At 36.4% G+C, this 25,610-nt stretch overlaps 1 protein-coding gene across 3 annotated transcripts in view; it reads left to right on the top strand.

The window, feature by feature from the left end:
* Window positions 1-25,610, top strand: part of LOC121322294 (polypeptide N-acetylgalactosaminyltransferase 13-like) — a 37,760-nt gene that overhangs the window by 6,189 nt on the left and 5,961 nt on the right. For 2 of the 3 annotated variants that reach the window (XM_041262074.1, XM_041262073.1), the window contains exons 3-11: window positions 5,154-5,322; window positions 10,320-10,486; window positions 10,983-11,190; window positions 11,973-12,143; window positions 13,843-13,960; window positions 15,418-15,598; window positions 19,990-20,129; window positions 22,684-22,782; window positions 24,616-24,750. In XM_041262074.1, the coding sequence (XP_041118008.1) occupies window positions 5,154-5,322; window positions 10,320-10,486; window positions 10,983-11,190; window positions 11,973-12,143; window positions 13,843-13,960; window positions 15,418-15,598; window positions 19,990-20,129; window positions 22,684-22,782; window positions 24,616-24,750 (1,388 nt within the window). Of the gene's footprint in view, window positions 1-5,153; window positions 5,323-10,319; window positions 10,487-10,982; window positions 11,191-11,972; window positions 12,144-13,842; window positions 13,961-15,417; window positions 15,599-19,989; window positions 20,130-22,683; window positions 22,783-24,615; window positions 24,751-25,478; window positions 25,509-25,610 lie in introns of all 3 variants that reach the window. The other variant, XM_041262075.1, reaches the window with a different exon arrangement.

Genomic DNA, 25,610 nt, shown 5'->3' with positions numbered 1-25,610 from the left:
TAAATCTCCACATACACAGGTTATTTGATAGATTGACCGATGTTTACTGGTTAAGCTATGGATTTACAGATTTTACACGTAATATATACACTACTGTCCGAAAGTCTTATTGGCTCCAACTCTTTGGAACTCCCAGCTTTGGTGCGTGACCGACCACGTCTTGCTTTAAATCAATGCTAAATACCCACTTGTTCTGTCTTGCTTTCCATACTCTTTAAGCCTGATATCTGCTATTAGCTACTGTGGTTTTGCAACTATTTCATGTATTATGCATTTTTCACTGTATTGTATTATGCTTTGTTTCTTTACTGTATTTCATGCATTATGCATTTCTCTGTATTTAAAGTATTATGGATTTTCTTGTTGTTACTGCATCTTGTAAGGCTCTTTGTGATGGAGGTCCACTATGAAAGGCGCTATATGAGATTGATTGATCGATTGCATTATGAGCTCCAACAAATTACTCCAAGCCTCCATTAGTGTTTTCTACTATTATAACAACCTTGACTTGCACACAGAAAGAAAAACTGAGTGAAATAGCTTGCATAACTTGATTTTCAAGGTGTGGTATCAGAAGCATAGTACAGATAGAGGCGTTGAATAGACAACAGGACTGGCAGAAGGCACAGGTGTCGTTGTCCATCCATCAACAGTCCAAAGCACCTTTGACCATTGTTCCTTAGTCCAATTGCTGTGTTATTGCACATATTTTAGCCTTTTAGTCTTGTTCTCCTTTCTTAACAGAGGTACTCTTACTGCAACACATCCTTTTAAGTCCTGATTTTCAAGAGTGACCTTCGTACTGTTGATTTAATGTACAACGACACCTGTGCCTTCTGCCAGTTTGATCATTCTCTTTGTGAATTCATAGATTAACACGTATAGGGCATGTGTTTTAACAATGACAACATTACAAATAAACATGGATCGCCCAATTTACAGTATGCAATAATTTAATTGAGGGTTGGGGAGCGATTTTGATTTTGAAAGGGGTATGAACCAGCTGTAATGAGAATAACAACCATTTTTAAATTTTTTTTTTTTTAGAGCTGTTTGGGCTATTGTTTAACTTTCAAAAATGATATTGCGTCTTCAGTTCTATTTAAAATGCAGCATATGCAATTCAGACTGTATGTGATATAGACATAGATTTCATGCTCTTTCGTTCTCAACAGCTGGAGCTGGCAGATTCTGACATGCTAAAATGATTTGCATAAGAAAAGTGACAGTAGATTATGAAGGAAACAGATTCCAGCAGCATTCTTTTTGTCCTTGTATTCTTTCCTAAAATGCAGCATTTCAGCGTTCAGTTGTCATGCAGACACATGTGTATTCATAAAAATAACATGTAGTTTTGCATATGGCATTGCTTTTATGTTTGATGATACAGCCATGTTAGTTAAGCTGCATTTCTGTAAGAAAATCAAACTGTATTTGCTGTGAAAGAGTTGTTGAAAAGAGGATACGAGACAGTCCATAGTCCAAGACACGGGGAAACATTGTATTATTCAATATTTTGTGAAAAGCATACCTGGTGATGACTTATTAAATCTTTTTTTTTTTTACTTTGTAATGTAATATGTGAAGAAATATGACTAAGAAAAATAAACACATCTGGACTATTTCTTCTACTGTATACTATCACTTTGACAGTGTTTAACCATTTTCTTACCTAAACAGCCTTTTTATAAATGAAGCTGGGTGATTTCCAATCTTCCCAGTCTAGACCTACTGCTACCTACAGTTTATTATACTACTACTATGACGACTACTACTACTAATTTTAACAAAATAGTTAATTGCAACAGTGCACCAAAAGAAACCGTGCACGCCATTTAGAGCCCACTGGTCAACAAAAGCTGTCACATCGCCAGTGGACTCCACTTTGGCGTGCTCTAAAGAAACCCTGGAACGAACTAGGGCCCTGAACATGGCTTTGCTGTCAAAGAGACCCCCCTCGGTGATCATGCGCTTCCTGGTCTTGTAAATTGCAAGTTTGCCAAGAGCCAGGAGCAGATTCACCAGGAGGTCCCTCTTCTTGATAGAGCCATGTTTAAGGTGCCCGAAAATAAAAAGGGTGGGTGTAAAATGCAGCTGGAACTTCAGGGGGAAGAACAGCAGCAGCCTCATGCACAGAAAATAAATGTGAACCACCGACTCGGACTGACCACAGAAAGGGCATGCGGTGTCCGAGTCGGTGAAGTGATGCAGGATCTCTCCTGATGCGAGTGCTCTGTACAGCACCCTCCATCCCAGGTCCACAGTTCTTCTAGGGACTAAGAGGGACTGCTACTACTACTACTACTAATGTACACCCAACTGCATAATTCTGTTGAGGGTTTCTGGTGACATAAAGCACGAAAGTGCTAGCTCTAGTGATTTATTAATGTCACCAGAAACCCAGACATAGAATTACAGGCTTATATGTGTAGTTTTGGTGTATATTATTTGTTGTAATACATGGTGACATAAGAGACAGAAATTGTAGAACTACAGTAGCAGTGTTTATTTTTAACAGTTGAACTGTTGAGAAACATTGGAAAACAGAATTTTAAAACATGTAAAACAAGCTAATTTATTAACAATTCATTTTAAACTTTAGAATTTTTTCAGGAGGATTACATGTATTATTACTAAGAATCAAAGTAGAAAATTCGTTTGGCTTTTTGGAGGGTGGAGTATGTGCTAGAGTCAAATTAAAACTGAATTTGTGGAATCCACATGACCTACTCTGTATGAATCAATGCAATAATATGTTTTACCCCACTGTTCTTTTTTTTTCTTGTTTTCCTTATATTTCATTATTAATAGTATTAAGCATGGATTAGTGCTCCAGCTTTGGGTAAGAGAATTATATTAGTACAGAAATGGTGGAAAATATGTTTCTAAATTATATGTCGTCTTTTTTAGCTAAAAGCAAGACCATTTTTTGATGTCAGTACTGTAGCTGTGTACAATACAAAATATGCTTTAAACCATTGGTGGTGGGCTACTCGCACAGGCTGTGCTTCAGCAGTCAGTCCCAAGTGGCTAATTTTATGACGTGAATGTTTGGGGGAAATATCAAGGCTTTTTTCTGTTGTAGACATTAAGGTTAACTGCTCATCCTTGCTGTAAAATTCTTCATAAAGCATATACAATACTATGTGACGATACTGAATTGTGTTTTAAAAAAAATATAATAATAATAGTAATAATATTAGTAATAATAATAATTGTTTTAAAGTAGACTAGTTAATTGCACCAAACAATACATTACTGTATAATTTACATGTAATTTAGCAAAGCATTGCTTCTGCTGTTGCAGGTAATTTTTGGGTGACACTAAACAATTTATTAAAGTGATTAAACCTTATCTGCCACTATATTCTGTGGCTTACACTGGCCTGTAACCAAACCCCAAATAGTTCTCTACAATAAGTTTCATATTAGATACAAAACTGTTTTTGATCATTCTCCTCGTCAAGTTTGAGGTTATTGTTATTTTACAGTGACAGTTTTGCTCATACCTTTTTTTTATGACTGAAGAATTGGCACAGTAAAGGTTATAAAGAGTTTGTGTAAGAGGTATTTCACAAGCTAGTCCTGTGCTGGCAACAGAGGAGGGTTTTGTATTGCCCTTAGGTAGTGATGATACTCATTTTCTAGTTTTCACACTCCTCGGTTGTCATGGTGATTAATGATGTACCTCCTGTTTGTATGTAGGGAATTGTACCAAAACTAAATAGCCCAGTAATTGATTTTGTCAGATTGCAACTGTACCAATGGTCTCTAGAGAAAAATACATACTCTCTTCATACTGTAGGTAATCGCCTATTTTCAGTGGATACATTGTTTTGAGGACAGGTCCATTTACATTACCTAATTCCTTTTTAGCTATCTATTTTTGTAGGAGAAAAAGTACATAATATAGATATATATATATTTTTAAAAGTTGTTATAGTAATTAATGGCTGAACTCCAGAAAAATGGTACATGGCACTCTAGCTGGAGGAAGTGTAATCGCATGGTAAATCATATTTGTAAAGTGTTAAAGAGCAATACAAAATCAACGTCTGCAGAATTGCTCTGTTTTGTTTATTTTTGTAGACACCTTGTTGAGTTATGATCTGTCTTTGTATTCAGAAAAGACTTACTGTGTCTTTCTGGTTAAGTGAATGCTGCAATGCTGTGAATTCCAGGGCACACAATTAGATTTTTTTAACATTTTTTTTATTTTTAAAATAGACGTGAATATGCTATTTTCTCTTTACCTACGGCGTTATTCCAGCCATTTTTCTTTATAATTTAATTCAGAAATGCAGCAATATCAGAGCTCTCAATTCATATACTGTGGCCTTAAATATAAACTTATTTTACTGCTTCAAATGAGGTTGATTTGAGTTTAAGACAGAGGTGGGCGGATGTACTTATTGTCACATCAGGTATTCCTGTCAATATTCCTGTATCGGAACCTGCAGATAATAAAATATAATTATACATTGACAGTAGCAACAATATTGTCAAGCGTGTACATAAAAATATAAGACAGACTACAGATACAGAAAGCGACAATGACATTATTATCACTGTTTTTGAGCGTTTGAGCGATCAAAATTGTCCCATTGGTGACATGTTTTCTCAAAGGCTGAAACAGCACCACATGATGATGTCATTGTTTTAGTGAGACAGGGCACCCAGCCAGCAGAGAGCAACGGCTTCTGTGGCTTAGCTCATTAATCAGAAGGGGGAAGTGTTACTCACGTGGACTAACTAATGCTTGTTGGATGATCTACAGAGGCTGGACAAAACATTAGAAATACCTGCAGCGCACAAATGTGATTAAATGGAACAATTTTAAACCATTCTTTTCTATATTGAATTGTGAAATACACAGATTTTCTGGCTTGGTGGATAGTGCTGAATGTTCATGAACAGACTCCTGCAAAGAAAAAGCCAGACCTGACTATGCAGTAGTAACTTACAGACCAGGACCAGCAGCACGTTTTCACCCACTTCAGAAATATTAAAGAAGAGTATTACACTTATACAGTTCTGATATATATGCATCTTTTTTACAATGGGGTCAACAGTTGTGTCATTTATTTTTCAAAAGGTTTCTGTATAGCTTGAGTGTACTGATATACTCAAGTGTTATTGAATCTATTTTTCAGCTGTCATGTCAAGAACACACAAGGGTCCTGGAGAGATGGGAAAAGCTGTCATTATATCAAAAGATGACCAGGAAAAAATGAAGGAGCTGTTTAAAATCAACCAGTTCAACCTCATGGCCAGTGATATGATTGCCCTGAACAGAAGTTTGCCAGACGTGAGACTGGAAGGGTAAGTCTAGAGGGATACTCTGCAAATAATTGTAAATGTTAGTAAATTAAAACATAGCATTTACATTTTGAAAAACAAACCCCACATATTTGGTGTTATCATTACAATTATAAACTGTTTAATATTATGTACAATTATTACCATCCATAATAACTCTGTAGTACTAGGGAGCTAGGAGCAGATCATGTCCTACGCTTTATAATTCATTTATCTGGAATTCTGATTGAGGTGTCCCATGAGGACAGTGGCCTGTCCTTCTTTTTCCCTTGCTTGTCAGGATTGAGAGAGACTTATAGCAATGTTAAGTTCCTAGCATTCATTTTAAAATAATACATTTGATACTTGCTCATACATTTCAGCACTACGTAAATCTAAAAATACATATTCTGCATTGAATGTGGTTGTGAATGACGAGCAGTGTCTTTCTTTCTCTCAGAAATAAATCTAGGCAATGCTGGTTTAAATTTCCATAAGAGGTTTGCTGACAGGATTAGAGGCATTCATCAGCCTGCTTTTTTAACTGGATGAAGAAAAGTGGATGTCTTTTAAAGGGAAAAATGATACTAGTTAAAAAAATATGTAGGCAAAGCACTTTTTCCTTGCTGAGCACATTTTTGATGCTTACAGTATATATCCAAGGACTCCTGTAAAGGTGACACAGTTGACCTCATTCACTCAGTACAGTAAACCGTCGCGGATCCACCCGTCACATATCGGCCCAAACCGTTTATCCGCCATGATCACCCTCTTCAGCAACGTTAGTTTATTATTGAACAGAGATTAGTTCAGATTGGTTTAGATTTTCGTACACTGTTGTATGTGCTCCGTGCGCTGTCATTGCTGGTAGTGTCACATGAGCTGTTCAGTGTGTTGATATGTAAATAAATCCTGTTCGCCTGCAGGGTGTATCAACTTCAACCTCCGTCTCGATCTCCTGCCTGTCACTCAGCAGTGAATGCACGCACCCGCATGGCAGACGGATACTTTGTAACAAGCATTAATACCGTGTATCTTTCTAAACAAGGGTTTTAGGGGATCTAGTAAAAGCTAAAAACAATAATTATGTGAAAATAGTAATTGTTACATCTGTGGTATTTAAAACAGGATTCATTCATCCAACTTTTTGTCCTTCTGTCCTTACTCTGATCCCATCGCAGTCAGATATGTGATGGATTACTGTACTTACATGCTAAAGCAAGAAAATTATGGATCTACAGTAACCGACTGCTGTTGAAGTTTTAATTTTATTTTTCTAAACGCGACTGCAAGAAAAAGAAAAATATTGACAGGTTCTTGCTAGTGTAATGTTCTTTTGATAAATTACAGTTGTTTAGCCAGCTACTGGGGGATAAAAATACCTCCAGGTATTTTTTTTGGTGCATGCAGTTTTACTGAAGTTGAATTTCACTTTGGTTTTCCATTTCTCCACGTTTATCTCATTTCCATAAAATAGCTATTACTGTAGTCTGTCACTGCACTAACATGTGCTTGGGCATATTTATGGAAAACTGATGTTATTAAGAATGGGAAGTGAATGATTACAGGTTTATAGAACAGAAACATTTATTTCTCATCCTGGCACCATCTCCATCATTGTTTTTATCAGTAGCAAAGCAGTAATCATTTCTGCTTTTGATATTTGATAAAAAAAAACATTAATCTGCCCCTCCCCCAATTTGCATTGAACTAAATGCAATTTTATATAGTGTGTTAAGTATTTTTAAAGGAACGGCACTGCAGGAGCAACTAAGTGTGTTGGTAAACTTCCAGTATTTTAATTTCACAATACTTTCCATAATACTCATAGCTCTCTTAACCATACAGCTCTGATGAGGGAGTACAGGTACATTGCTAACATACTTGTTTCTGATTTGCAAAGATTTGTTTTGTCCAATCTAAGATTAGGCACAGTACAGATTAGATGGTCTGTAGGTTCTGTCTTTTGATGTCACAGTTCCTTGTCTATGCTAAGAATGGTTTGGAAATAGTCACTGTTCAGGTCATTTTGTTAGAACTGCGTTCCCTTCCCGGGTTCATTTATCATTGTCAGTGGTGTCAGCAGGAGTATTAGATTTGATAATGATAAATCTTGGGGGTCTCAAGAAGGTTGATCTTATTGTGGATGGTGGCTTCTTAACTCATCAGTGTTGACCAAAAATGTATTATTTGAATCCTCTGATTGTATACCTTCACAGCATATCAAACTACAGACCATCAGTTGGTCTCATACTTACACATTTTAATTGTGCTATGATGACATGTAGTGTATCGTAATACATTTGTAAGAAAAAGAAAACACATTTTTGCAACACTTACTATCTAATGCACTTCCTGTGAGTTGTCGGCAGGGGTCCAAGGAGCATGTGGCAGTAGTTGATTTCAGCAGTATGCTGGAGACATTAGTAATGGGTTTGTGGCAGGAGAGCGTAGAACAAATTTGGTTCTGAAAAAAAGAGGATAAATCATGATAGGTAATGGAGGAGAATGAACGGGGGATGGATTTATCAGCGGCTGGATGCAGGATATGATCAGTGGTTTTAATGAGAGTATTGGGTTTACCGTGTCCCGTGGATATGATTTCTGAGAAGTATTTCACCCGGGCAGCAGCGAGCACACGTCTGTAGGCACTGAGGTGATCAGTCCAGATCTCTCTGTGAACCAATATTCCGGATAACCTCCACTTGCGCGCAGGTAGACTTAAGAAGTCGAAGTTCGAGGGTATACTATGGGCAGTTGCAGTGTTTCTTCACTGTTCTGGTTGTGAGTGGAGCAACTGTGTCAATGATCTGGGTAAGAGTGGTGTTGTAGAGGGTCCGTGCATTAACCGAAGATGGGAGAGTATCAGTCAGAGGGGAACAAGAGACACATTCCGATAGGAATGGTAGATTTAGCAGATTCTTGGGACAGAAGAAAATAACAGTATCAGTAGTAGCTGGAGGTGAATGAATATTGACAATGATTTTAAGAACTGGTCAGAGAGAGAGAGAGATATCTGAGACGGAGAGATTGGAGATCACCAAGACCCTTGGTGATGAGCAGATCCAGGGTGTATCGGACGTTTGGTGTCAGAGTAAGAATGAGGCCTCTAGTAGCCATTTGGAGAGGTTTGGGAAAGGTCCTCGCTCTAACTGCCCTCTCTCTGACTGCCACAGCTCAGACTGCCCTTGGACATGTGGCCCTTTTACGGCTGGCACTTAGAACGGTTGGCGTTCTAAGACACTATGTGCCAATTTATCTTATCCTGTAGGCCTAGATCCGTTTACTTAACACAATACTCTAATCTGCCTGAAAATTCAATTCAACACAGCCCAGCACAATTAACAAAACTTAATTACAATAATTAAGTGCAGAGATAGTTGCCCCAGCAACAATGATTTTAACTATCAAATTAACTACAATCCACTTACTTGGTAATATGTTGATTCGCCCAGCAGCGCGGAGTTCAGACAACGAGCAGTTATGCCTGCCTTATATCTGTGATCAACATCATTTGTTTCAAACAAACATGGAATGAACACAGGTAATTAAATCCACATTAATTTAACAGGGCTGAATTCAAAATTCATTAATTCAGAACCTAGATATTCGGTTGTTATTCCTGTGGCATTCAACCAGAATTAACTATGAATTTGCTGCCATTATTTTAAAGTGTTACCGAAACATCTTACCTATGAAAAATGACATACTATATCACTTTGATCTTCCAGTTTACAGTATGTTACTACTAACAATGACAGCTGAAGGTGGAGAAGGGTCTTTGTTCTTGCAAACTGAAAACCTATTTATTCTGCATAATGAAAAACCAGAGAGCTATTTGCATGATCTATTGCCATATCTATCTTACCCAAGTTGTTTGTGTAAAGATTTTTGTCTTTTGTCCCTTAAAGGCAGTGCACTTTATTTGAAGGTGTTATCCTTAACAATAAATAATTCACTGACAATATGCTTAGTTTCCCATATGCAAAAGGCAAAGTATATATTAAAAAAGCTACGTCACACTGCCAAATAGTTTCTGCAGTCATTAACCATTTTTCTGCACAGATAATATAACAAATAGGGCAAAAGGGCTGGACACGTTTGGGCCATTCTTTTAATACAAGTAGTTGCTGGAATGTGGTGGTATATGAGGCACCTGTTTTTATTTCAAATGTGTATTGTTATACGGTGGATGTAGGTCATGGTGATCTACTTTTTCATGTTTCTGTAATTTTGTATTTACAGCCGTGGCCCTAATGTCACTGGCATACTTGTACTATTGGCAATCCATTGTCGGAAATATGCTGAATTATATTCTAATCACGGTAAAGTTTAAAGTATAAACCATGTAGGCTTGGCTTTCAAGACAGAGTTGCTTGACTGTCTCAGTTAGATTTTTTTTTTGCAGTGTTCTCTTTCTATCATTCTTTTGACTTTGAGATCAAAAGGTAATTCAAGATGACTGAATAACCCCAGTGTTTGAAGCAGTATACTGGTGCTCTATTGAAACTGATAGGCTGGCTCTAATGTAAATACCTTACTACTGAAAATGTCAGTCATTCATTTAGTGTGATGGCTTATTTACCAACATGGACTTCTGATGAGACACATCAATAGAGAAAGTCACTTATGTGAAGCACTGAACAGAGTGCCCCTTTTCGGTATGAACACTGTATTGTATTTACAGTTTACACAACGTAATCCTATTTAATAGTATGTAAAAACCAAACAGGGTCACATTTAACAGCAACAATGTTATATAGCCAAATAAATCAGTAGTTTGAAATCCTTTCTAAAAGTATTGTTAAACAGACATCTTTTGAAATGGGATATTCATCATGCATTGCAGATACTACAGCAATAGTAGCTTATTTAATTTGAGATATTAATCCTTTTGTAGTTGTCACGTCCCGTTTGTGTTATTTGCTATTCCCCTTTGCAGCACCATGCAGTTCAAATGCTGTATGAATCAAAGTCACTCTGAATCCAAGGATGTAATAGTTTTTTACTTTCTCACACAGGTGTAAAACAAAAGTTTACCCTGATGCCCTCCCAAATACAAGCATTGTTATAGTCTTTCACAACGAAGCATGGAGTACTCTACTACGAACAGTCCACAGTGTGATAAATAGGTCCCCAAGACATTTACTTCTAGAGATACTGCTAGTGGATGATGCAAGTGAAAGAGGTATGTATCTGGTGTGTGTGTTTGTGTCTTGTAGGAGACAAATCCCATTCATATAAAAGCATAGCAAAGTGTAATAAAGCATATTTAAAGCATTGTAAAGATTAGCGAGGTATGGTAAAGCATATTAATGAACATGGCAAGCCAGGGTAAATTGTTAAATGCATAGTATAGCCACAGGAAAGCATGATAAAACTGCTAAAGTACTGTGCAGAAATGCCATGGTAAACTTTTATAAGGGAGATTACCTCCTAATTTGTAGAAGACAGGTATTGTGAATTAGATTTTTCAGAAATTGCCCATACATTTGAGCTAGCTTTATAGTAAATTAACTGATACACAGCATTTAAAAACATTGTCACCATGTTAGAGGTCCATACTGTTGGGTTGGGAAGCCTTATCTTACATAATAGAAGTCAAATGTATGTATTTATTTATTTAGTATCCAATCTTACTATTTTGTGTTCTGAAATGTTAACATAAATCTGTTTTCTTATAGATTTCCTAATGACAAAATTAGAGAAATATGTTCGCAATTTGGAAGTTCCAGTGAGAATCCTCAGGATGGAACAAAGGTCTGGACTGATTCGCGCTAGGCTTCAAGGGGCAGCTGCTACTAAGGGCGAAGTCATAACTTTCCTAGATGCACACTGTGAATGCACTAGTGGGTGGCTAGAACCACTAATGGCAAGAATTAAAGAAGACAGGTACCATAGTAAATTATATACTTAACTCTACAGCCTCACCCGTGTGTTGGATTGAATTGGATTTGCAATGTATGGGAGTATTTTGAAGTTACTGCAAATATTTATATTGGAACATAAGAAAGTTTACAAATGAGAGGAGGCCATTCGGCCTGTCTTGCTTGTTTGGTTGTTAGTAGCTTATTGATCCCAGAATCTCATCAAGCAGCTTCTTGAAGGATCCCAGGATGTCTGCTTCAACAACATTATCGGGGAGTTGGTTCCAGACTCTTGCAATTCTCTGTGTAAAAAAGTGTCTCCTATTTTATGTTTTGAATGCCCCTTTGTCTAATCTCCATTTGTGACCCCTGGTCCTTGTTTCTTTTTTCAGGTCAAAAAAGTCCCTTTGGTCGACATTGTCAGTACCTTTTGAATTCGTGAGTCAGGTTGCCGCGTAGTCGTCTTTGTTCAAGACTGAATATTATATATACAGAGAGTGAGGGAATATTATAATTGTGTTATATGATGAACAGGATCTCGTTAGGGAATAAAAAGGTCAAAGCAAAGTTATATTATGAAATCTCACCGGATCCCCAAATTGAATTGCTGCATTAAATAATGAACAGCACAGAGAAGGAAATGACTCCACTCTGACTTTGGACAGCTCTTGGTATGGATCCGAAGGACAAACCTGCAGAACATCTCTAGGCTGGTCTCCACCATACAAACACTGAAACTGTAGTACATACTTGTAAATTATGTTTTGTTAAGAATGGATATTCATAAATGTTTGTTTTGCTCCACAGAAGGATAGTTGTTTGCCCTATTATTGATGTAATCAGCGATGACACATTTGAATACATGGCTGGATCTGACATGACTTACGGTGGCTTCAACTGGAAGCTGAATTTTCGCTGGTATCCTGTTCCACAGCGAGAGATGGACAGAAGAAAAGGAGATCGAACATTACCTGTCAGGCAAGTATCAACAAAATGATTTTTCATAACTATATTCACATATTATACATATACATAGTACACATTTCAATAATATTACATTTTTACATTATTAAAAATACTATGTATATTGCATCATACTGTATTTCCAGCCCTGTTGAAGTCATGTCACACATGTCCACTAAGAAATCAACTGCTACAATATTTGCTGGAGCAGTTGCTGGAATTTCCAACAAAGAAAGAAGGGAAATGAATACCATTAAATGCTCCTCCGTGTAAACCCGTTTAAAGCTTCAGACCACGTTCAGTTTTCAAAGCTGTATAAATCACTGTAACCTGTTGCTGGTAGAAGTGTTCCATAAAGTTCAGTCCTTTTCATGATTGTGAAGATACGCTTATGGATTTACTTAGCTTTGAGTGATAGATTATCTTTATGATACGAAAGACAGTAATCAGTTCACCGCTACTGTAAAGATCATCAGCAGCATAACGATAATCTAAAAGTCTACCACTGTTCTAGCAATTAAATGCACCTGTTTCTGGCTGCAGTATAACAATCATTAGACAAAGAAAATGAGTATTTTCATTGTCTAATAATGTAATCATTTAATTTTAGAAGCAGAGTTCATGGAACAGTTCTGATTTATCTAATGTATTCAAAAACATTCAAAAATAATTGAAAAGGGGCCACTTTATGCTGAAAAGTGTACTATTTATGCTGAAAAGTTTACTATTCTTTCTCTCTGACACATGCTGTGATGATTTGTTGAACAGAAAAGTGCCAGCAATCCGTTTTGTAGACATAGTTGTTCTACAGTAAATGACATATCCTGTGCATTCTTAATGAAAATGATGGAAAGAGCAGTATTTTATAAATACTGTAAAAACCTTTGTTTTTAAGTCTGTTTTCTAGGTATTTTTAGGGGGTCTAAAAGGGGAGGAGCAACTTATACACTTGTGTGACCTATATACTTATTCCTGAAATTATTGTCTCATAAAGGTGGGGGTGGGGGGTTGAGACTTACACACCTGTTTACAGTACTCCTATTACAGAGTTTATTAATTTTTTTTTGCTTAAACAACCTCACTGATAAGGCCAGGCCTTATCTTATTCAGCCTGTGGTATGGAACCAATTACAGATGTCTACAAACAACTGAAGCCATCTGTTTATATTTTTGACTGCTCCTCATTAAATGATAGAAGGCCAGTGGTATTGTTCACAGCTAAAGAAAACAGAATCAACCTATCAACTTTCAAGACCACGTGATACATTTCTAATTATCTTTACCCTTAGGACAGAGAACTTGATATGTACAGTATAGAGTAGGTGTCAGAGGTATAGTAGGTCTGTTGTTTGGGGATTACAGACATGTTAAGACTGGTCTCTAGGTATTTTGTGGAAACAGTATTGTAAAAAGAAAGGTCACTAAATAGTCCATGTTTGTTTAGTGTTCTGAGTTTGTGGTAGGAGAGTAGCATTATTCATCCACATTCCTTTTAACATTTACATTGATTAAATGTTGTTGAATGTTTTCACCAGACCTGATATCACAGTAACCAATAATAATTACACAGTACCAACATAGTGATTGTTGCTAAAGACTTATTTTCCTTTGTATCTCAGTGTATTGGTAGTTTTTACAACATTTTATTGCTACAAATGTGACCGGTAATTCTATTTATCTTATTTTATTGTCTGTGTTTCTACATTTTCCATAGGACCCCTACAATGGCTGGTGGTTTATTCTCAATTCACAGAAATTACTTTGAAGAAATTGGAACTTATGATCCAGGAATGGACATCTGGGGTGGAGAAAACTTAGAAATGTCTTTTAGGGTAACTATGTCAATTTTTCTTTCTAACTATGTTGGTATGAACGAAGGCCTTCTCCAGTAGCTCATTAACAACACGGCTACAGTGCTTTAAAGATGCACATACAGTATCTTTATCTTACCCACAGGTATTCAGTTATCGTGGGGCCTCCATTTTAACCATTGTCAGCAAGCAGTATTGTGTTAAATAGCAGTGTAAAGGTTCTTGAAGCTTTAGCTGTATCTTCTAAACATCCACAGCAGCAGAAAAGAAAAATATTTTGATTCGCCAAGAAGGCTCTGCAGTCTGATTCAAGCTGGTAACACCCTAATCTACAAAGTGAAAACTAAATCATCATAACAGGAGTGTGTGTGTGTGTGTGTGTGTGTGTGTGTGTCTATATATAAAACATGTATTAGTCAGTTAATTACGGCTTTAGGTGGGCAGGCTCATAACTAACCCCACCCAACAGCGGCTCACCCCCCACAGATAACGTGAAAGCACAGTACTAGATGAAACAAAAGTCTGGCAGCCTGAACTGACCAGGTCGCTACAATATATTGAACTTGAGATATTACTGTCATTTTTTCAGAGAACTCGAGTAGTAAGTTAGTGCTTGAGTAATTATAATTGTTTAGAGTACTTTAACCCACCCCTGGTTTCGGCTATGCTGTGTATATTTGCCAATGACATCAACAGCTTGTTTCACAGATCCAGATAAGCACTAATCTTCGACCAGCTTAAGGTAAGGTTAAATAATCCACGATCAGTGCTAATCAGGGTCTTAAGATTCTTCACATTTTACAATTGTTGCATGCAAAAATGAAATCCCACAAATTAGTGGGACACACCCCAGCAAATATAATATAGAATGAAAAGGGGAATCTAGATTCTGTGTCATTAGGATAATTTCAGGCTACAAGGTTGTAGAGAAGGATTAAAGTACATTGTTTGACATTGCACCTGTGACCTTAAGGATAACAGGACTTAGTTGATCCAATTTTATTAAGGTTTTTTTTTTTTTTTTTTTATGTCCATTCCTATAGGAATTAGTGGATTAGCCTCAATGGAGCCAAGAGAAAACAACAGAAAACACTTACGTTAATGAATTGTTACAATATTAAAATGTTGGTTTTGAAAGGAGGTAGGGAGCCATGAGCTTTTTTTTCTTTCTTAGTTGTCACTGACTTGTGCTGAAAGTATGTTCTCACCCCACACACTTAACAAAGCTTTTAAAACTATTGGTGTGTGTTTAAGACTGCTTGGCATGTATCACATCCAGCACAAAAGCAACAGGATTCCACTTCTCTTTTCTGTCTGGTGCAATAAACACTGTTATTCATAAGGACACTTCAAATCATGATTAACCATCTAGGCCTGGATTAAATCAAAGTAATGTTGGTGCCTTAGCCATTATAAAGTATATGGCAGTGCCCTAAATGTTTAACTGAACTGTTACATTGGGTTTGTTGTTTCTTTAGATCTGGCAGTGTGGAGGGTCATTGGAAATTGTTACATGTTCCCACGTTGGTCATGTCTTTCGCAAAGCCACTCCTTACAGTTTTCCTGGAGGAACAGGTCATGTTATCAACAAGAACAACAGAAGACTAGCTGAAGTCTGGATGGATGAATTTAAAGATTTCTTCTATATCATATCACCAGGTATTTGAATGCTGCTTTCCTATTGTATGTTTTAGGTTCCTGTTGTATGTTTGTGACAGGATAGCGTCACGGCTCAAGATGTTACTGGCAGGAATTAGAGACTCTGAGACAGAAGCTGCAGTTTAAAGTGCAAAGCACACATTTATTAAACAAAAAGACACAAAGAAAAAGGCACAAGGACCAAAACAAATGGCTAACAAAAACAATACAATGTAGGCTGGGTCTTTGCCTTCACTATACGGTGCACTAACATCTACACAGAGGTTAATATTATTATTATTATTATTACTACTAACTACTAACTACTAACTACTAACTACTACTACTACTACTACTACTACTACTACTACTACTACTACTACTACTACTACTACTACTACTACTACTACTACTACTACAAGAAACACTCCCCTAACTCCCTCCAACAAACAAATGCTTTCTGGCTTCTTTTATACATGTGGCCCCTCCCCATTTAGCACCATTACCTAATTGGGGAATGGCCACACCTGTGATTGCTTGCAGGGATAGATTTAACCCCATCCCTGCCAACCTTACATTCCCCACCCACACTATTTACAGCAGCAGGCCTTCTGCCCTGCCACAACTTTATATGTTCAAAACTAGTTTGCTGAGATGTTGTAAATTCGTCAGTTTGAGACACGAAGGTCTGATGATCCCAAAGAATGAGACTGGAGGGCTGGAGGGTGTAAGGCAGGGGTGGGGAATCCTGGTCCTGGAGGGCCGGTGTCCCCCATGGCTTTTGTTCCCTAAATTATTTAATTGGACCAATTATTACCAATTATTGGTCTAATTAAGTAATTTGGGGCACAGTTGGAACAAAAACCAGGCGGGACATCGGCCCTCCAGGAACATGAATTCCCCACCCCTGCTGTAAGGAAATGCAGAATGTGCATAGTAATAGAGATGACAAAACCAGGAGGAAATAGTTTCAAACTGAGCTGTTTCAGTGAATACAGATAATGTATCTGTAGCACAGAACATTATATTGTTCTGTGTGGATAACATAACATTTGCATGTGCTAATGTAGTAAATGTAACAAAGGAAATGGCTACGTTTTGTTTATGTGGCTGCTGTTAATTAAACATGCAATATGAAAGCAGACAAAAAAAAATTGTTCAATCTGTGTCATGAAACTAAAATGTAAGTTTGAAATACAGACGGACTAACAAACAGACTCAGGTCTCCCCATATACCCTCAGAATCTGATACACTCAAGTCTGATACTGTAGAAAGTAATATCCAGTAATAGTTTTCTGCTTTGCTTGAAGTTCTCATCTTATCCTATGTTTTAGCAAATCTGGCGTGTCTATTTCTATATTTGTATCTGAAAATGTTCCCAAATCTCTGAATGTGCATTCCAAGGCGGTCCTGCAACTGTAAAAATGTTCCTGCAGTTCTTTGTCTGTTTAATTAAAGTTCCACAGAGCTGTCCGGATGTACACAGAGCAGTCTGTCTTGGAAAATCCAGTAGTTCTCATTCTTAAACCTCTCCATGAAACTGAAATATTATCTCACTGTTTCTAGATGCAGGGGTGTCAACCCAGTAGACCACAACTGACATGATTGTTGATGTTCCTCAAATAAATCAGCCTTCAGTTGAAATAAACTAGGCTACAAGCTGGCAGCAGTGAAAGCTAGGATCCCTCCCACGGAAGAATCAGCCCCAGCTAATAAGTTACACATCCTCCTATCTGAAAAAATGAAGGATATAAATTCAGCAGTGGTGCTTTGTTTGAAGTAGATCTAGGCGTGCAATAAAATGAGTTTTTTTTTTTTTTTTTTTTTTTTTTTCCCCCTCATAGGCAACAGTGAAAGTTTGCTTTCCTGTCCACTCCACTGAGCTGCACAGTAATTTACATTTCTCCAAGCTTTTGTTTCCATTGAATGACTTGAAAGCTTGCCAGTTTGCTCTGGTGTTGAGGTGAAATATTTTGGAAACAAGGAAGCTTTGTTTAGAGCAGTTGAATACATTTTATAAAGAATATATGTTTTTATTTGCGCTTGGTATCAGAACCTATAGGTTCACATTCCAGTCCAGATGTAGTTTCATTAAATTTAAATGTTGCGTTAATAATTCTTAATCCCGACATTCCTCTATAATTTTCAATAGGTCATCTGACGTAGCTTGTAAACCAGTATTATTAAAAAAACAAAAACACTTCTGATACTAGAGGGATGGAAATAAGACTCCCGATTGTACAGTACTTTGATCCGTTTATGATTGTTAGTTCATTGGTACAGTATTGCTTTGGAAATAAATTCATTGCACAGTATTTTGTCAGTAGCACAGTGTCTTATACAAGAAAAGATCAAAGTCAACAGTGTACTGCTGCCAATGAGGCTAATCAGATTGAGGCAACAGAGGAATAAGTGATACCAAAAATGATCTATCAGATGAAGCAGAACATTGAAAATGTCATCCTTGTGATCAAGATTCAGGTTTTTAAAATAATTTTCACTGACACTGTCTGAAAGGCACAAGTATAGAATTTGTCAAAGTTACCAGGAAGTTTTAGCTTTGCCACGAAGAGCCAAAGCGAATAGTTACAAACAAAGGAGTTGATTTTCAAAGCATTTTCTGCCTTTAATTCACTCCTAGTTTTTTACATTCATGGTATATTAGAAACAAATAATTTGAGGGTGCAAAGGTTGTTTGATCCTTTTTTATTTACTGTATTGAAACCATACATTATTATTGTTATTATTATTGTTAGTTTTTAGTTAACATGTTTTAAAATGCGGCTCAATTGTGAATTAGCCCTCTTTCCACTGTCTCATAGAATTAAACATGCATTATCTAAACACCCTTTTGTACATTTTAAAGCTATTTCCCGCTTATTGGAATGGTGGTGTCGTGATAAAATTGTTTTGAGTATCGCTTTTCATTGGAAAACTTTTTTGCATGATCCACAGCAATGTGTGTGTGTGTGTGTGTGTGTGTGTGTGTGTCCTCCCCCGGCTCAGAGGGTCCATCTGGTGGTTAATGTTTGTAATGCAGCTAGGTCACACATTAGTCTGCAGAACTACATTACAAATCATGACTAGGTATTTTGTTGTCAGGAGCACTGCTATTACGAGTGTATAACTCCTAATGAAGTCTGCCAGAATCATTTATTTCTCTGCAATTCCTTGTGTTGATATGTGGTTTTGATGGTTTTCAAAATACATTATTTATATAAATATAATTGTGCCATCTGTGTTTTAGTGTTCTGCTAATGCTGCATGTATTTAATTTTAAAGAAGAATAACTCTGTCATATTCAATTGGGTTTAAATCAGGCTAAAGCTGCACAGACTTGTGTTTCACAAGTATCTTGTTGCAATGTGGTGATGCTCATATGCATTGCCACATATAGTGTCTAATAGTTTGTCTTGAATGGAGATAAATATGCTCCATCTTTCTCTGACATCCTGCTCAGGCTGTGTCCAGTGACCTTCACATACAAGTTATCTACGCAAGACAGCTGTCGAATATTATTTTAACGTCATGGTTTGGTACATAATAATTGTGAAAACATAAATATAAACAGCATGCCAGAAATAACGTCAGACCAGTCACTATATGGAGCATCTAATGCACCATGCCACTATTGTTGGTGATTATTATCAAAATTATCAACGGTAGCAGGAATAAAAGATTGAGCCTCATCTCATACAGGCAAGTTCTAGCCATGTTTTGAAGCAGAGAACTTTCTCAAGTGATGTGTGATAGTCAGGCCATATTAGTGGGATGAGCAAAAGGGAGACTAGTGAGCTAACCAAATGAGTAGAACTATGTGGAATTTAGTATCACAGTTTTGGAAGGGCAGGGATAAAACATGTGTTGCTGGCAGAACAAGGAGGGTGAGTACTGAGCCTAACTGTGAAGTTAAACGCCCACTCTGTGAAAAATGAAAACAAATCCTTGTAGAAGGACTACCCTGACAGCTTTCTAATGTTATCATCCACACTAGTGGTTGCCCCTAAACATTTGATTATGTACTGAAACTTCTGTTCTCTGCCTATCAGTTAAGACTTGAAAAACTTGCTAACCTAGAATTATTGTACAGTACTGCAATTTCACTAATGACTTCATAAAATTGGGAAGGAGCTGCTTTGGTGAAAATGAAGATGTACTGTAGTTTACAGAATTAATATGTATTATGGACACTGCAACTTTGTAAGTGATCTTTACTGTGTACTGTAGTACCCTGGCTTATGTTTTTTAACTGCAGTTTGGTTTGTTACCAAGTTGTTTCTATTTCCTTTCTACTAGAAAAAGCTACTCGGTGCAGTGATTGTGTTGTAATACATGACAACATGTACATTTCTTTGTGGCACCAATAAATCAGGGTAATATTAAGGGAATGCTTGATGTATTTCTGTTACAGGTGTAGTCAAGGTTGATTATGGAGATGTGTCACAGCGGAAAGCCCTAAGAGAAAGACTCCAGTGTAAACCTTTTTCATGGTATCTGGAAAACATTTATCCTGACTCTCAGATCCCAAGAAGATATTTCTCACTTGGTGAAGTATGTATTATTTCTTGTATATTTAATTTTTTAGGCATTGCACTGGTTTGTTTTGACTATCCGACTGAATGACGTTGTATAGTTAAATAATGTAGTCATGCTAATGCTAATGTTATTCAGCAGAGTAAGGGCAGATCAGTAGCCAGAAATGCAAATACATACAGTGCTGCTTGAAAGTATGTGAACCCTACATGGGGTGGTCTTTCTTTTCTTATATTGTAGACAAAGAACCTTCTAAATCCTTCATCCACCTGAATAAGACACACACAAAAAATAAGATATATTTTCATTATTTATTTAACAAAACATGTTTATGTAACAGAAACTCAAAAATCCTTGTGTGCAGAAGTAAGTGAACCTTTTGATTCAGTAACTTGTGGCACCTCCTTTAGCAGCGATGACTTCAACCAAACATTTCCTGTAGTTACTAATCAGTCCCTCGCATCTTCCATGAGGAATTTTTGCCCATTCCTCCTTACAGAACTGCTGCAACTGCTTCACATTTGAGGGCTGTCTTGCATGAACAGCCCGCTTCAGGTCTTGCCACAACATTTCTATTGGGTTCAGATCTGGACTTTGACTTGGCCAATCCAAAACAAAAATTGCTTCCTTTTAATCCATTCTTAGGTAGATTTGCTGGAATGCTTGGGATCATTTTTTGCTGTCTGTCATGCTTCGTACTGTATATCTGGAATGTTCAACCAACATTATGGGGAAAATAGGAGCCACAAACTTACTGTGCTATAACCGATTCTGCATTATAACAGGTTGTGTTATAACAGAGTAGCACGCTGATATCTTCCTAAAAGTGCTTGATTTACACCAACAACAACACACCAAATAGTTATCTTTTGCTAATTAGCGTATTCTTCAGCTTATCTTCCATTGATCATCGTATTTGAGAAGACTTAGCATCACATTTTCGTTAGTTGCTCACCCAAATTTCACATTAGACCCCACCTTAAAAACAGGGCTTGTTCTATAAAAACATAGGCTGCAATGGTTGAAAAAGTATGTTATAGTCAGATGCAAATTAAGTATATGCAGCTTTGCATAAGATGGTTCATTAATTTAAAAAAGTCATTACATTGGTTTCTGAAAACATTTTCAAGTTTCTAATTTACATAATAATTAGCAGAGCAAAATGTTGTTTCTAATTAAATGAGTTCCATTACAGAGTATCCGTGTTGAAATCCATGTTGAAAATTTGTGGGGGTAGAAATGGCGTTTCTCAATTTCCTTTATGTAATGTGTCAGTCACACTCATTAAAAACAGACATGCTTGCTACACAGCCACACAGAAAAGTCAAAAGTACCCTTGAACACAAATACTATGTCATTAAAGGGATTAAATGCAGAAAATAAGTTATTTGTAATGTGTAATATATTGATGATGTAAAATTGTAAGGAATGCAACTCACATACAGCAGAACAGTAAATGATCAGGCACTAGATAATGTTAAATACTCATTTGTTGTACCAGATTCTTGGAATGCAGATTTGTATATTCTTTGTTCTGAACTAAGGAAATTAAAGAATTAGGGCAAACTTATTTGACACAAACATGTGTAAACAGTGAAGTAGTTCAGAAGATCAAGAATTAAATGCTATGGTTCATACAGGGTTTTATTGGTATCAAAGTGCTTCCTTATGGCTTAACACAGAAAGTCATGTATTTCATGGTGGGTTGCATGTTACCAGTGAGGTTTCTGGTGCATTGTGTTCCTGGCAACCAAGTCTTCTTCCTGAAAAAGGGTGGGACTGTTACACTCCTGACAGTGAAATCTATGTTCATAATAATAATAGTAATATCATCTTTATTTTCATATAGCACCTTTCATGGTGGACCACCATCACAAAGCACTTTACAAGATACGAGACTAGGGTGTGTGAACTATGCATCAGCTGCAGAGTCACTTACAAGAACGTCTCACCCGAAAGACGGAGCACAAGGAGGTTAAGTGACTTGCTCAGGGTCTCACAATGAATCACTGGCTGAGCTGGGATTTGAACCGGGTACCTCCTGGTTGCAAGTCTGTTTCTTTAAAAACTGGACCACATAGCTTCCAATATGTTATGGACAACTGTAATGTATTCACAAGTGAATGGAACAGTGACTCTTCTAGCTCAAATTAATTGTATTAGTGAATTATACTGGAGGTGAGGATGTTAAACCAGGAGAATTTACAAATTTTACACTGACTGCCATTATAATGTCTAACACGAATATGCTGGAGGCATTCATAAGGTCCATTCGTGTATATGTCACATTTACATTTTATATCTTTATCCTACCTCCGTTGTGGTGAAACTTGGTATGGATGTCCCTTAGTAAAATGGGCTGATTGGTTGGGCTGATTTTTTGTATGTTTTCGGCATGTTATTGCTTGTCCAGGCTATGGAAGTCTAAATAGTGAATTTGGACTGGCTTGTCCAATGTCATGTTTTTTTCTATTCCAGGTCATGTGTGGTTCTGCTGTTGTAATATGATATGTATATCCTTGCCAAAGGATGCTTATTCGTTTGTTTGTTTGCTTGTGTCCTCTCTGTATAGATCAGAAATGTTGAAACCAACCAGTGCTTGGACAACATGGGAAGAAAAGAAAATGAAAAAGTAGGAATATTTAACTGCCACGGAATGGGCGGAAATCAGGTAAGACAGTTGTTTTTATGAAATGAAAATGTGAATACTGTTATATCATTTTCATATTGATAAGATATTTTGAGCTGCTTATTGGAAAAGCAGGGCACTGGTTTGCTGCTAGAATTAAATACTTTGTTTCTGTACTCCTAAAAACATCTGATTTCACTGGCATATTTTTAAACATGACTATTATATATGTAGTGAATCAGAAATCTTAATAACCAGCAACACGTTCTTCTTCAGGTACTTCACCTTGTGTACAGCTGACACTTCTGGAACTGAACATTAAATCAGCATGAGGGAACGAGAAGCTGTTGTGAATTTACTCTGTAATATAGAGAGAGCTGCTTAGCTAATGCATGACATATTTTGGATAGATGTGCAAGTGTCCATTTTTTTTGTACATTTTAAAATGACAAGCTTCCCCATCCAGTGATTTTGTAAAAGTTCTTACAGTATGTCTACCCAAAGTTATTTCATTTCTAGGAAATAGTTAAGGCTTAAGTGCAAAAGTGGCATAGATGATGATCAGTCATGGCAATTAAAAACTATTAGGGTCAGATACATTTCAGTAAGCTTTGCCAGAAAAAATATGGTGCTCTTTTTCCTTTTGCACTACCCTCTAAACAATACTCCACAATACAGTTTTTTGTGACCAACAAAAAACCAACTAATTTGCTACTGTACGTTAAGCCCCATTAATCAAAGTATTTTCAGCAAAATGCCATTTAGATGAACAATGCAACAAAGAACTCTGAACTTTGATTTAAGGACTTGGAGGGTTAAGTCAATGTAAGTGTTTCTAAGTTGTTTGTTAAAAGTTATTTAACAGTTTACTTTGTACTTCCACAAATAATGGTACAAATTGCAGCTTCAAACCATTAATGCAAAATGACTACTTTTACTCCATTAGCATGTGAGTTAAAATAACTTTTTAGATTTATCATGTACAATGTAATCATAAAACAAATTAAAACATGGAAAACAGAAGGATAATGAAAATGGGCTGGCAAGTTTATGCTATTCGATAATTCATTTAATTCTGATTTTCACAGCTTTTTACCCCTGAAAAACAAATAATGTTAGTAATTTATTAGGTAATGATTTAGATACAATTATTGAACTCTCAAGTACACACACGTTATTTTTATAACAACACATGTATGCCTTTGTAATAGATTATTATGGCAGTTTCACATGAAGTGCTGTTTGGTTTTGATTAAACCAAGGCATATGGGCATTCGACAGTGACAAATATAACTGGTGGCTTCATGACAAATACCCTGAACCACTGATGATGAAATGGCCTGGAGCAAGAATGCGTGGCAGTTAATCAAGTTTCAAGACCCTCTAAACCGATGTGTTCATGCCATGCGTGTGAAATTTAAGAAAATAATACATTCATCAAAAAGTATTGTTTTATTAGGTTTTTTTTTTTTTTCTGATAACAGCCAGCAAATATTAATGATAGGGTGCCATTCCTAATTAATTAATACAAAAAAAACAAGATTTACAATTAAAACTTTGCTGAATCAGTAATTAGAAATAACTTAAATGTCTACAGCTATTTCAGAAATATGATTTATACATTTTTTTTTTTTTTTTAAATATGTGGAAAATGTGTTTTGAATCTTCTGACAGGCTCTTATTCTAATAGTTGTGTTCATAATCTGACTACGAACCCATAAATTAAATATAAATTCTATGCCTAACAGTCTTGTTGCTAATTTCAATGTCATCGATGTGCTTAAAAAAACATTTAGAGCTCAGTCTATATACCACGTGTTATATGTAATGATTACATGTAAATGAGAAGTTCTGAAGAACACATGGCTTTTGCAGGTATTTTCCTATACAGCTGACCAGGAAATCAGAACAGATGATCTCTGTCTGGATGTTTCAAGGCTTAATGGTCCTATACTCATGCTGAAATGCCATCACATGAGAGGAAATCAGCTGTTTGAGTATGATGCACAGGTATGTATAGGATCTGTGTGTTGCTTAGCACTCCGGTAATTGAAGATGCCCCAGCATTCACTAGCTAAATATGGTATAATGTAATTATTTGGTATAATTGACTAGAGTCTGAACTGAAATACTGAAAAGTGAAATGTTTACAAATATAAATTTGTAATACATTCTGTGTATATGTAGTACTAGGGAAGGGTAAAGGAATATTTGAATGAGCCTTGTTTTTATTATTGTTATACTGCTATTTTAAATAGGATCTCTTGATATCTCTGCTTATTATAGTGCTAGTGGATGTATTAAAGAATTACTCAGTCTAAAGCTCTTTCTTTATCCCTGAATTCTTGGTTAAATTGTGGGGTATGTAGATATCAATACAAACGGCTTGTTCTGACTGTCAGTTATTCTAGCCGGAGGTTTATCAGTGCTTATTTTCTTGCGTTTTATTAAAAAGCAATATGGATGAAACATACAACTGTAAAATAAAGAAAATAATAATAAAAACAACAAAAAAAAAGAAATACTTGCATTAATTTGTTCCACCAGGTGGAGCTAAAATACAATTATAGAAATTCAAGGCGCAAAACTTCTAATGAGTCCTGTGTTTTGGATGGTGTACTTCATCTTAATTATACTGACATAATGTCACATACTGTCAAACAAACACCTGACAAATACATTGAGGATTTGGTTAATTTTGTAAAAACTGGAGTATTGTATATTTTCTTTTCAAACAGTATGTAGGCAAATGGGAATATGATTTTAAGGTAAGTGTTTTTTATCATTGCCATTTCAGGTTAAGAGACTCCCTGTGGTGTGTTTTACAGTACTAGAAACCTCCCAACCACATTCAAATGTTATATTGGTAG

This window comes from Polyodon spathula, chromosome 10, assembly GCF_017654505.1.
Source record: "Polyodon spathula isolate WHYD16114869_AA chromosome 10, ASM1765450v1, whole genome shotgun sequence".
Taxonomy (NCBI): Eukaryota; Metazoa; Chordata; class Actinopteri; order Acipenseriformes; family Polyodontidae; genus Polyodon; species Polyodon spathula.
This window is presented reverse-complemented; position numbering and strand designations above follow the sequence as displayed.